This window comes from Medicago truncatula, chromosome 7, assembly GCF_003473485.1.
Source record: "Medicago truncatula cultivar Jemalong A17 chromosome 7, MtrunA17r5.0-ANR, whole genome shotgun sequence".
NCBI classification, from domain to species: Eukaryota; Viridiplantae; Streptophyta; class Magnoliopsida; order Fabales; family Fabaceae; genus Medicago; species Medicago truncatula.
This window is the reverse complement of record NC_053048.1, coordinates 29,216,055-29,229,308: the sequence shown is the minus strand read 5'-3', so window position 1 is coordinate 29,229,308 and position 13,254 is coordinate 29,216,055. Positions and strand designations below refer to the sequence as shown.

General features: G+C 31.5%; 1 protein-coding gene across 1 annotated transcript; it reads right to left on the bottom strand.

Annotated features, from left to right (window-relative positions):
- Positions 1 to 998: 998 nt before the first annotated feature.
- On the bottom strand, positions 999 to 6,094 carry LOC25498520 (auxin response factor 9). Its single transcript, XM_013593447.3, has 13 exons — positions 5,626 to 6,094; positions 5,363 to 5,458; positions 4,859 to 4,915; positions 4,603 to 4,755; positions 4,420 to 4,504; positions 3,943 to 4,033; positions 3,689 to 3,853; positions 3,483 to 3,602; positions 3,074 to 3,146; positions 2,824 to 2,974; positions 2,050 to 2,651; positions 1,664 to 1,851; positions 999 to 1,437 (listed from the first exon to the last, which is right to left on the bottom strand). The coding sequence occupies exons 1-13, from the start codon at positions 5,752 to 5,754 to the stop codon at positions 1,305 to 1,307; spliced, it is 2,043 nt and encodes a 680-aa protein (XP_013448901.1). The 5' UTR covers positions 5,755 to 6,094; the 3' UTR covers positions 999 to 1,304.
- Positions 6,095 to 13,254: the final 7,160 nt, after the last annotated feature.

The following is a 13,254-nucleotide window of genomic DNA, read 5'->3' as shown; positions in this document are numbered from 1 at the left end:
TATTACGACATTGTTTATGATTGGATGTTTTTCACTACTTATTGGATGGATATGTTGTTCACTACTTATGACTTCATAATTTTTTATGAGACTAACCATTAATACTTGACTAGTAAAAAAACCATCATATTAATGAAGAAATAATACTTATATATATTTTTGTTGTCATATTTTAATAAAATAATTTGACATTACCTAACAAATCAATCCATCTTATTGACGACTAAGATGCTTAAGCCAAATCAAGCACGGAAATGTAGGAAATTACTCTACGGACCTTTCAGTTTTGCTCATAAGCTTCTCAATTTATTGGACCGTAATTTCTGATCGCACAAATTTTATCAGAAGTTACAATCCGATCCGCATTTTTCCATTGAATTTCATCTCCCGATCGACTTATTTCATGGGTTGAACAATCCAATAGATGCATATAGCAATGACCGAAATTGTATTCAATCCATCTTAATATATCTAAACCTGACCCAACAAATTTTTCATGTTAATGAACCGACCCATTGTGCTTTGAGTTTTTTATGCTTCAAAATTTACTATCCTAACTTACATTATAGTACTTTCAATTTATTTATTTATTTTGTCAAGAATTCTGATACATGATAGGTAGGTCACATGAATCAAATATGTGACACAATATGATACGTATGGGTCTTAAAGCTGCAGCTAGAAATTACCCCCACCCTGTCAGACTTAACCCATTACCCACATGTCAGGAGAACCAGTGATGCAGTGGACCATAATACCTCTAATAGATAAATTCCAAACATTTGATCTAGTCCATATTCAAATTTACAAACAGAAAAATTAACACCGTTAAAATTCTTCTAGTAGCATTTTCATGACTATGTGACTCTTACTCCGACTTAAGATTAATCACTATAGTTACGTGCATGATACTTATTTCACACATCTTATGCATCAACCACGGATCCCGATCCTGATGATTGAAATTTGCAGCGACATTTTATACTAAAAGATTCAAATTCACAAATGGCAATGTGCATTAAATTCTCAAGACTACCACACTAACCTTTATTATTCACACATGCATCAACACAAATGTGTTCACATATCCACTATCTCAATATTTCCCTCTCTCACCTACTTAATTTATTAAAACATTTTTTTTTCAAACTTTGGAGTCTCTAGATGGAGCTACAATTAGTCAATGTTTCACATCTAACAAACAACATGAAACTTGTCTAGCCAAAATGGACTAGCTTCATTAACTCAAACAAGCAATAACAACATTAAAGACACTAACAATAATGAAAAAGACAGTAATTGTTTCATATCTCAGCTGTGTCTGAGCTTATTACAGTTTCTTCTAGTGATGAGATAGGTGATTTGGTCCCTGAGCTCATTTTGTGCACATCTTGGCTGGAACAAATGAAAATTCTTCTCACCATATTGCAGAATTCCCTACAAAATAGTAATGCCAATGCACATAGTATTCAAATTAATAGTGAGGAGCTGTTATGTGAATAATTGTGAAATTAAGTTGCGATTAGCCCACTCAAATTGGCATCGGGGAGAATCGAACCTGAGACCTTGAGGAGGAGCACACTCCCAGGTCCCAAGTCAATACCACCAGACCAACCCAAGTGGGTTAATTTTGTGTAAAATTAAAGATTAAAGAGATACTCACGGCCATGGATCATCACCAACAAGCATCATATCTCCTTCATCATCAGTGAAGACAATTTCCCACTTATTCCTAGGCTGGATCTGTCCCTTTATGTCAAACAGCTTCTCCAATTCATCAATAAGTTGATCATAACCATCCAACGCGGTCAAGTCCACCGCACGACCCACTGCAACACCCTGCATTTGAACCTTTTGACAAGTTTTGAACACAAGAAACAATTCAGAGTAGGCCATAGAACATTAACTCTACCGAGAAGGTATAAGGTGGATCGATAAAGAGAACGATAATTCAATTTCTATCCCTAACATATTACTAACTATACTAATATTTGTCGTTAAAAAATATATTAACGCTACCATGCAAATAAATAAATATACGACAAGTACCTTAGTGCAACTTCTGCTATTGGTTTGCTTGCTTTGTGTTTCGTTTGGAGATATTGGTAGCTGTTCTTGTTTCCTTTCTTTTGAAGCCTTTGAGATATCAAACTTATTTTGGTCTGCATCAGTTCTTGATATCGGAGTGGCAACGCATCCCTCAGAGGTGACTCCAAATGCATTTGCTGAATACTCAGATACCTTATGAGTGTTCGTGCGAGGATCATTAAGATCAATCCCGAATAATCTACAGCTTGTAGCAGCCTCTTTTTTGTTATCCTTGACAACTTGGTCAATCATATGATCATTGTTGTTCAATATTTCTGAGTGAGTTTTTGAAATAGGCCAAGCTGAGACTGCGACACTCTTGCTATCGTCAATCGCGTCTTGACACAAATGAGAAGGACCACTTGAATGAGGAGAAGATAGCCAACTTCCGTCAGTCGGATTCCTTGATATACCATTGCTGCTGCTATTATCAGTTTGCTTATGATGCCAAAAATGCATACCGTCGCTCCTTATGTTTTCAGACAAAACATTATTAACTTGTGTTATGTCTGATTGTGCCAGCCCAGCTTCCCAGTAAGTAGAGTCACCTACTGTTGTGTCTCCTTTGAAAGTGAAACGAAAACGTCAGCAAAACAACCACCAAGTCTTAGCCCACTGAGCTAACCCTACTAAGGGAGGTCAGCTTCATTGATTTGACGACTACAAAGTGTGAAATTTCGGAAGAGCATTTGAAATGAAAACGATTATAGGATATAAAATATTGCGCATCCTTACCAAAATCTGGAACTTCACTAGGTAGCCGAGGCCTTTTATATTTTGCAACAGCAGGTTGAATAGATGTAGGAACAGAAGCCATAAGGGGTTCTATCTCCCATGGTGAAATTCTATCAGGTCTTGGAATCGATGCAGGGTCATCCCATTGAACCTGTGAATATATGAGAAGAGTGGATGAATAATGAATACCTTACCATCACTTGAAAGTTGAAACAAAGTGGATTATTGAAGATATCAAAGGTGAGAATACCTTGAGTGATCTCCATTTTGAATTCAACCAGTGTGAAGAAATATCCTCTTGTCCAATTATTGTGCCAGAAAATCTGATGAATCATGTATTAGAATTAGGATTATTTTTTAATTGACTTATTTGAGCTTATCTACTGGCATAAGCACTAGCGAGACAGTTCGAGAGAGCTTATGGAAACAGCTTATTTATTTCCATAAGCTCTCCTGGATAGCTTATGAAATCAGCTTTTAGCTTATATGAAAACAATTTTCCTTTATTTTATCTTTTGTTATACAAATAGCTTAAACATAAACGCTTATATGATAAAAATGTTTATACTATAAGTGCTTAATTAAGTTGTTTATCCAAACAGTCTTAGAATATATAATGAAAAGGTCATGTTGCAAACTACAGAAACAAAACTTGGTACCTTTTGTCAGTCTCAGGAGAATCATCCCCATCAAAACTCATCTTAAACCTCATGCCAACACTAAATTTTTGGTTGATAGCTTCCATATACTTATTCACACTTATAATGAACTGGCTCATCCTAAGCAAACCAAAAACAATGCCCTTGTCAAGATTTATCCATGAAAGACGGTTTCTAGTTATTTTTACAACTAGTAAAAGTTTTACCTGGGCTTGTAGTATACTACAAAAAGAGTTTGAGTTGCAACAGCATGAGATGCAGTTGCAAGGACTCCAAGGTGCATGCTCTGACCAGAAATCACAGATGAAGGCATGCAGCTTTGTGGAGAAGCAAGATGCCTCACGCCAACGCGTAATTCTCCATTGTGCCCTCTATACACATAAACTTGTATGACTTTACAGTATATGATTTTCTGAGCCATATGAAGGAAACTAAGAAAAAGAGAAACATCAAAGTATACCTCAGAAACACAAACGTATCTCCAGCAACTAATCTCTTGGAAGTCACAAAAGTACTCCATCCAGTTGTGAGCAAGTGTCGACGTGGTTGACCTGAATAGAAAGGAAAGTCTTAGAATTTGGTCTGAGCCTGACTCGACCCTACAAAACCGACTTATAAGGTAAGGGATGTCTCTTATCCCACTATAAACAAATTTTCAGGCCTTATCTAATGTGGGACTTCTTGACAAAAACACATTCAAGAGAAAACATTAGGCCACTAGAAGTGGTTTAACAAAAAGACGAGTGAAAACTTTTGATGTCAATTTTTGTTGGTTTCCAAGAGTATTCTTCTATCAAGTAGCCAAAAGACAAATCTCTTGAGTCTTTTTAATGGTCAAGCATCATCAATTATTGAACTCAGGACCACATATACTTTGGAAATCTGAGTCCCTTCTACTTGGATCAACACATGTTTGTAAATTTCAAAACTCACTTACCTCGAAATATATGCTTAAAGTGCCATTCGTAATTATGAAGATCCTTAGCAACCAATTCCTGAGTTGGAGTAGACTGGGACATATCCTAAACAAAATCAAGACATGGTTTTAGTAAATTTCACAAAAGAAAATTGGATTTGTTAACACGAATTCTGTTAAAAACCATAAAGATGGTGTTATTACCAGTGATGGAAGGCATTCTGTGGCATGCTTCCGAAGAACAGAAAAGCCACCATGAGTACTTGTATCGGAGTTAGTTAAGACCTTGCTGAAGGAGTGAGTTCTTGGTCTTGGAGGTTCAGCAGGACAAGGATCAAGGCTTGTAGGCTCAGTTTGCTAAGCAAATTTGGTCCATTAGAAATCCAAACAAATTAAAGAAAAGAATCTAAGTTTGACCATAAAAATATTTAAGAATCAAGAAGAGAAGCTACAATCTTACATTAGATTCTGGTACCAGAGTTATCTGCGCATAAACCTCATCTGTTTCTTGTTCAGCCTATAAACATGTCAATATTCAAGTCAATATTTTGTTTTTTCCACACCCCAATTCATAAAATCAAATAAGAATTCCGAAGCAATCATGAGTACTTGAGTTCCAATCTAACTAAAACAATCCCAAATTCTAAGAACTATTCTCGTCAGACTTTACTTGCCTCTCGGTCAACCTCTAAATTATCAGGACCTCTTTCCCCCGGGGACCAAAGGGTAAGACAAAAAGAAACTAAACCCCAAATTGTAATAAAAACAACCTTATAACCCAGATGAAATTTAATGGGAGAACATTACCAAAAATTGGAAACTAAACCCCAAAATTAAAAGATTAACACAATAACTACAAAACCCAGATGAACATTTGACCCTTTGAATTTATACAAAAACCAAAGAATTCTTCTTATTGTTTTCTCCAAAAGGGAAAAGAAAATAGGATGAAGGAGAAAATTACCAGTAAATGAACATTGACAACACGACAAAGGATCTTGTTGGGAAGTTTGAACAATGGAATCCTCTGATTTAGTTCCTGATTTGTTGATACTTCTAACTACACATCCACAAAAACTTATAAAGTAAGAACAAAAAAACAAATTCCTTAACCAAAACAAAAAATTAGAATCAAGCATATATCCAAATTCCCAGCATCTTAACACAACACATTTTCAAACAACCTAAGACTCAACAAAAAGAACAAAAACAAAAACAAAAACAAACTTGTTCCATGTGTCCTTGAGGAAAATAGAAAACTCTTTGTCCAGCACGAGGAACTTCAACATGAGGACCAGCACAAGCCTTCCATAACTGTTCATAGAGTTCATCTTCTTCACCATTATTCATCATCATTGCAAGTCAAAAACCTTTTCACTTTTTCACCACTTTGATCAAATATAACTCATCATTACTATTACTATATAGTACTTAACATCATCATCATGTACTGGTTTCACAATTGAATGATGAATGATTAAGCTTTATGAGAGACAATATAAGCTGCTTTTGAAATCATGTCTGTTATGAAAGCTGCTGCAAACGTTACAGAACCTTTCAGACAGAAACACACTCTCTCTCTTTTGTAAGGAAACGGCGTTTGTTGGAATCTGTGAATCACAATACATAACAGCTTCTTTGGTTTGTGTCCATTTTATAATACAAAAGACTATGTCTTCTTCCTTCTTTTGTTTTACAATATTTTATTCTTAGTGTTGTGTCACAACTATGTGTTTCTGTCCTCTACTCAAACCAGATACTGTTTGTTTACTATTTCATTTCATTAGAAAATTTAGTGTAAGGTGTATTAATGCTTTCTTTCTAAAAGGGTGAGTTTCTAATGGATATATTTTCATGTTAATTAATAGGATGTAAGGTATGTGCTGAGTCAAACTATATTATGAACTAGAGATATCCAATCATATCTCATATGTGAGCAATGAATATATTCTAAGAAATTTTTTTTTTTTACAGGAAATATTTCGTTCAAAATTTTAAATGATTTTTTTTACAGGAATAGTTATAATATAATATTATACGAATCTCTCATAAAAAATAGAATTTTTCAAGAAAACATGAATTAAATATGAATTTTTATATTTTAGGCGCTTAAAAATTCATATTTAACTAATGTTGGTTAAAAAAATATGTTTTTTTTAGGGATTCATATAATATTTTAAACATTCATACAAAAACAAATTAAAAAATTTAAAGGATACATATAACTTGACTTAAAAGCATAGACCAAATGTGTTAACGGAAAACTTTTAGGGGACTAAAAATTGAAGAAATTTTTTAGAATGACTAAGTAAAAAGTTGAAATATTTATAAGCACCAAAAATATATTTAGGGAAAATTACTCATTTCGTCTCTTAATTTAATTTCAGAAAACACTTTCTACCTTTATCTTTTTAGTTTTCCGATTTCATCATTTATGTTACAATCAGGTAACAATTTCGTCCTTTATCTTTTTCTTTTCCTAAATTAATCATTTATGTTAGAAAATGTCATCATCGTTATGTTTCTATAATGAAGATTTGAGTTTGATGAATTTTTTATAAGTTTTTTTAATGATTTTTTTTATTTGGTTTTGATAAAAATAAAAAAAAAATAAAAAAATAAAAAAGATAACAATGTTGACATTTTATAACATAAAGGATTAAATCGAGAAAAATAAATAAAGGACGAAAGTGTTACCTAATTATAACATAAATGATTAAATCGGAAAGAAAAAAAATAGTGAACAAATGTTACCTGAAATTAAGTTATGGGACGAATTATATAATTTTACCATATTTATTTATAAAAGGAAAACTTAATGAGTATTAGTTTTTTTTTTTTTTTTTAGGGATAATGAGTACTAGTTAACATTTTGACTATCCTAGAATAAACTACCCACGATTTATAACCATTAGTTGTTTGGTCCAATTGCATTGCCATTAAAGTTCCAAATGTTAAGGAACTGAATTTTAAGTGATTAAATTTTGCAGTGGCGAATTGAAATAGTTAATAAATATAAAGATCAAACTTAAAATTCGCCTTATTTGCAGGGGTTAAAAGTGTAGAGTAGCGCTCGAGCAGTCTATTGGAAACCAACCCAATCAAAGTCGTCGCCTTTGAAAATTTTGACGAATACGGTGATGCGGAGGGCCATCACCACTCATCGCACCTCCCATTACTCTGGAGATACAAAAAAGCTATGAATACTTAGAGGAGAAATAATTGCTGGTGAAGGGAAAGTTGAAGGGCTATTTTTGTGGGAGAAGAGAGAATGATCGGGGGGGAACCCCAAGGTCAGTTTGAATGGCCATATATATATATATATATATATATATATATATATATATATATATATATATATATATATATATATTTATTGTTAAACATATACTTCCTTAAAGATTAGAATGTGGAGAACATTGGTAGATGTTAGTTGAGCAAGATATCAGCCGACTAGGTCAAAAACATGCATGTAGACTTATTCTCTTAATAATAGGGGGTAGAGGATAGATAATATAACTCCGACAAAAGGCGATTTAGTTTACTCAGTGTGAAGGGTAGTTACTTACATTAATGATTTCAGACATGACTTTACATGATGTAAAATGGTAGATAGTGGGCGAAAAATGTGGAAAGCAATGTTAGTGTAGGTTGTTTAGTTATTATAAGTCTATAAACACTCCTTTGTAAATATCATTCAACATAGACATATCAAATCGAACATATCTTTTTATCTTTCCTTTATTGTTTTACGTTGCTTTAATCTTACGTCTACTTAGGTAGTAGTTTACCCTTCTACACTAGACGCTCTTTGGTGTAGTCTTGGAACATGCAACTGGGAAACGTAGTGTCTTTGTCATCATAAACACTTATAGCAAGGGAATCATTATCTAATATCCATATAAGACTACATATCATGTTATAAACCAATGAATCCATAAATCAACCTAGTTGTCATGACTTTGGTTGATCACATATCCACTCGGTTGAACACTAGATTTTGCATGACGACAACACTATAAACATATGTGTTATATTTGTTATTGATTATATTGTATACTTATATATGTAAAAAAAAATGCAAACTTTTAACAGATTAGGTACGAATACTTGTAGGGATTCCAACGTATTATATCATCTCACTAATATACTCTTATTTATTTTACTTTTTTTTGGTAAGTATTTATTTTACTTCAATCCGCCTAATTACTTCACTAACTACTATTTCCTCCATTTTTTATTTTATTTTAGGCTATGTTTGGTTGTAAAGAGAAGGTGTGAAGAGAAAAATAGGTGAGAGAGAATATGAGAAGCGAGAAAGATGTGAGAAATAGAGTAGATTTAAAATGTTGTTTGTTATAAGAGAAAGATGAGAGAAATAGAAGAGAAATAAGTCTTGATTAGTTATGAAAGTACCAAAATATCCTTGATATTGGAATGCATCTGCCAAAAATTGGATTGTGTTTGTTAATTTGTTAATATTAATTCAAATAATTACTTATTTTGTTTTTTTACAAATGAAATTAGTAGTAGTATTTAAAGTAAATAGATTATTTGAATTATTTATTTTGTTTTGATTTAAAGCAGCTGCCACATTTTTTATTTTTTTTTAGCGTAACAGCCCTGTAAATAAAATAAAATGCAAAAAGTATTTCAAAAAGTCAATGGGGCCTACAGATTTTGGTCTCTCTTCAGCCCTTCTCTCGTGCTCCAAACTAGAGAATAAGACATCTCTTCCCTATCTCTCTCTTCCGTTTTTCTCTCGCTTCAACTTCTTGGTTACCAAACAAACTGTTAATGTTTTAGAACTTTAATTATATATTTCAAAATATTTAATTTTTTTTTCCAAGTTTACGCTTGTTGGAAAACAAACTATAAACTATTAAAAAAGTTGTGACCTTTGACTTATCACATGTGAATTTAATGATAAATAAAGACATTTTAGTCCAAAACATTCAAATATTTTTATGCTTCAATTACTCATTAAGACTTGTGTCCAGAACTAAAACATCAAAATATAAGAAATGGAGGGAGTATTTTTTTTTTGGTACAAATTCTCTAATTACTATTAAAAAAGTTATTTTTGTAAATAATACTTCTTTGTCATTGTAATCAACTTAGAATAAGTATATAAAACTTGATCCATAAGTCCTAGCTCAACTAGAAAAATATCGAAATTGTAAGGCCGGATGCTATGATCGGGGTTCGAACCCCAGTACCTCCACTTATGTGTATGAGTTTATAATGACTTTGCCATTTCGTCTATTAAAAAAAAAATATATACAAAACTTGAATGAAACATCTAAAATGAGACAGAAGGGGATTAATAAGAATCATTTAATATATTACTACATTTTTTATTTATTTTTAGTTTTTTTTTAATTGGTATGAAATCACATACACCCTCCGGTTACAAATATAAGAAAAAATATAGGTTTTAGATTCATTCAATAAATTATGTATGTGATTTTTATTATAAATAATATACATTATTTATTGAATGAATCTAAAATATAAATTTTTGCTTATATTTATGACCGACTGATGTATGATGTTAGTTTAAAAGAGATGCATGGGGTACGAAAGAATTGCTGATCTTCAATTATTTTTTGTTTACATTACAAATCTTATACTAATTGTAAGAAATTATTATTAACCAAAAACATGCCCTTTATAATTTTTTATTTAGAATTATTATGTAAGACAATTAAACTTTACTGAACACTAAAATTAATCCCACTATGTGCACTATTTTTATTATATGACCACTATATCCATGCACTATTATTTGGGCATAGCTGCTTTACTGTGCCACTGTGAGAACTTTCTTCGAAGATATCAATAAAAGAGGGCAATTAAAGGAAGCTGATTAATTTATCATCAAAATTTAATCACTTGATTTAATTAATGATTCTGTGTTATCCTTCAGTCGTCACTCTCACGACCTTTATGATCCCTTTCAATCAGTTGTTTAAACTTTGTTTTTAATTTTTTTTAATTAATTAGTGGTTCCTTTTAATTTACAATTCGTACAACAAATTGGTAGCACCATTGACTTTGTTCTGAGAAATACTTAGGAATGGGACAGAATTGGAATATAATTGTGCATCATACCCAATAGTACAATATATGCTTAAATTAGTAAAAATCGTATAAATGTTAGATCTTAGTATATGTACAAATCTGTATATAAAAAAGAAAAAGATGACATTATTTTTGTACCAAAAAAAACCATGACATTGTTTTGTTTTTATACAAAAATAAATGATATTATTCACTCAAGTTTATAGAGTACATCGATACAATATAAATTCGTTAAAAACAAACAAGACGAGGCTGCGAACAAATTCACAACATCTATGTTAATAACATAAAACGGTAAAGTACAAAAGCCTACACATATGACTATATTCAATTCTCCGGAAAAGCTATGTCTCTGGATCTGCATTGGATCGAAGCTGATCTGACAATCTGAACTGAACAAATAGTTGAACGAAACAAGAAAGGCAAACAACGCCGCATAAAGACGACGAACAAACCAACGTGCACTACGACGACAAAATTACAAAATAAAAAACGAAACTAATATGAAAATCACTTATTTTAATAAAAGGGAAATAGTAAAACGAGTTAGAAGGGTGATTTTATCTCAAAAATTGATCCAAAATCATCCCTTTTTAATAGATGTAGAGAAGAAATTAAGATTTTGATGAGAAAATACTATACCTAGGATTACCAATATCACTTTACATGTGAGTTTTGAGATTTTCCAATAACCTCATGAGCCTAGCTGGGTTTACTCGCTAATAGATAATTTAGTGAGTGTGGTCCAAATAGATAAACTTAATGTGATATTAAGTTTTTATATTTTGTCAAATTTAAAGTTTACACAACTGGTTTGTCGCTTTTCAATGTGAGCAATATTGAGTTTTTTCTTTTCAGGACCTTACTCGAGATCAATAATATTGAGTTTTTGGTTCATAGATACCTTGTAGATGACTTAAATAGATAGAATCTGATAAGATATATTAAATATTTATTTACATGAGTCTAACTCATCTTTAAGATAAATAGAATTAACTTATTGATAGAATTTACATCTCTTTTTTTATATCGATATATTTCTCTCTAAATAACATCCTACATTTATATTTGATGGATCCTTGTTACAAGTATGAGTTAAAAGTGTCATATTTGATGGGAAAATGAATATTAGGTTAAAAGCGTCGTATATATAATGAGATCACCTTTAAACACAATATCTTACGATTTTAGGTAAAGATGCAATGTCCAACTCATTTATCCGATTGCTCTTGACTTAATTAGATGTTTCTCCAAACTTTTCTCATGATCCAACACTTAACGTTGGTGAGAAGACAAATGCAAATTAAAAATATATTTCTTTTCATATTTGATTGTACATTTTTTTCTCTCCCATGTTGATCCTTTTAAGTTTTTGGGTTGGTCCATATTCAAATGATAACTCTCTCTTCTTAACAAGAGTGATTACGATTAACACTACTTAGCATTCTCCTTTTAACAAAGTCGAATGAAAATTACAACAAAAAATAATAATACTAAAACGTGCATATTTGGATACTTAAACGTACATATCATTATTTTGGTTAATAAAATGGCTAAATTGAAAACGTTCACAAACTTAAAAGATTTATGTATGACAAAAATAATTTAAATGATCAATATATTACAAACCTCAAAATTAAATGACTTATGTGTGACCAAAATAACTTAAACAACTAACATGTTACAAACTTCAAATTTAAAAGACCCAAGGTGTAAGTTACCTAAAAAAATTGATGCTTAAATGACCGATTTGGTAAATGAGTCAAAACTTAAAGTACTACTATAAATGTAAGTTTGTATAAAATATATAACCAACTTTTCCCCTTTCCATCAAGCATATCATCATCATCATACTAATAAAATCAAAACTGTATTTACATTTTTCAATCAAACATGAATGAATCTTAACCGAGCCCTTCCTCACTCTTTTCTTTGTTCATATTTTTAATGGGTTAAAGTAACTAGTGCACCTAATCATTGTCCTAAATGTCCTCCCATTTTATAAGGTTAGCTTGGGTGCATAATTATTAAACTATATAATAGCACTCTTAAGGGAACATGGAAAAATGGTAAATAAACAAATGACTAAAAGCCTATCATAATTTACTTATGTGTGTGTGTTTTCGGCTGTACTTATGTATGATTAGTGTACTAAAATAGAGTACTTTATGCATAACCTTTTGTTTTACAGAACTTTATGCTTAACCTAACTATGTGACACTTGTCTTTGTGACAATCATTATCAAACGGACTTTTGTTTGCTCTAAAATAATGGCCAATTGTGCTATTTTGTTGTGCAAAAAAAGAAAAGCAACTTGTGCTATATCAATGTCCTTTCCTTTATTCCAAGACTTACCTAGTTCCATCCCTTTGTTAATGGAAAAAAAGTTATGTGGGCTAGCTGCGGAAACACCACATAGTGGCGAGAAACTGTTATTAGCAAAAACTATTATAGCATTCTATTACTTAAAATATGTTCAATACGATTTGATATGTTTATCAATATTTGAAAATTGGTTGATAACATGGTCGTCTTCGCTTAATTATAGATAACCTCATTTTTTATCTTCGTATAAATTCAACATTAGAATTTTTATAAAAGTTAGTGAAGATAGATTTACAATGGGATATGATAGCACCAAATTACGTAATATCATGCTTAGACTTGATAAAACTATATACCCTCTTGGAATCTAATTCAAAACCAAACCGGCCCCAAGTTCATTTTATACCACCCAAATAAGAGATGAGTGTAAGCTCATAGCTTCTCCA

What these genes read in the sequence shown, in the direction of transcription:
- LOC25498520 (XM_013593447.3), bottom strand. Translation starts at nt 5,754, where the DNA reads ATGATGATGAATAATGGTGAAGAAGATGAACTCTATGAACAGTTATGG. An exon ending in CTTTAAGCATATATTTCGAG is followed by an intron (nt 4,034 to 4,419) that starts GTAAGTGAGTTT and finishes CTTTCTATTCAG; the next exon opens with GTCAACCACGTCGACACTTG. An exon ending in ATAGCAGAAGTTGCACTAAG is followed by an intron (nt 1,852 to 2,049) that starts GTACTTGTCGTA and finishes ACTTGTCAAAAG; the next exon opens with GTTCAAATGCAGGGTGTTGC.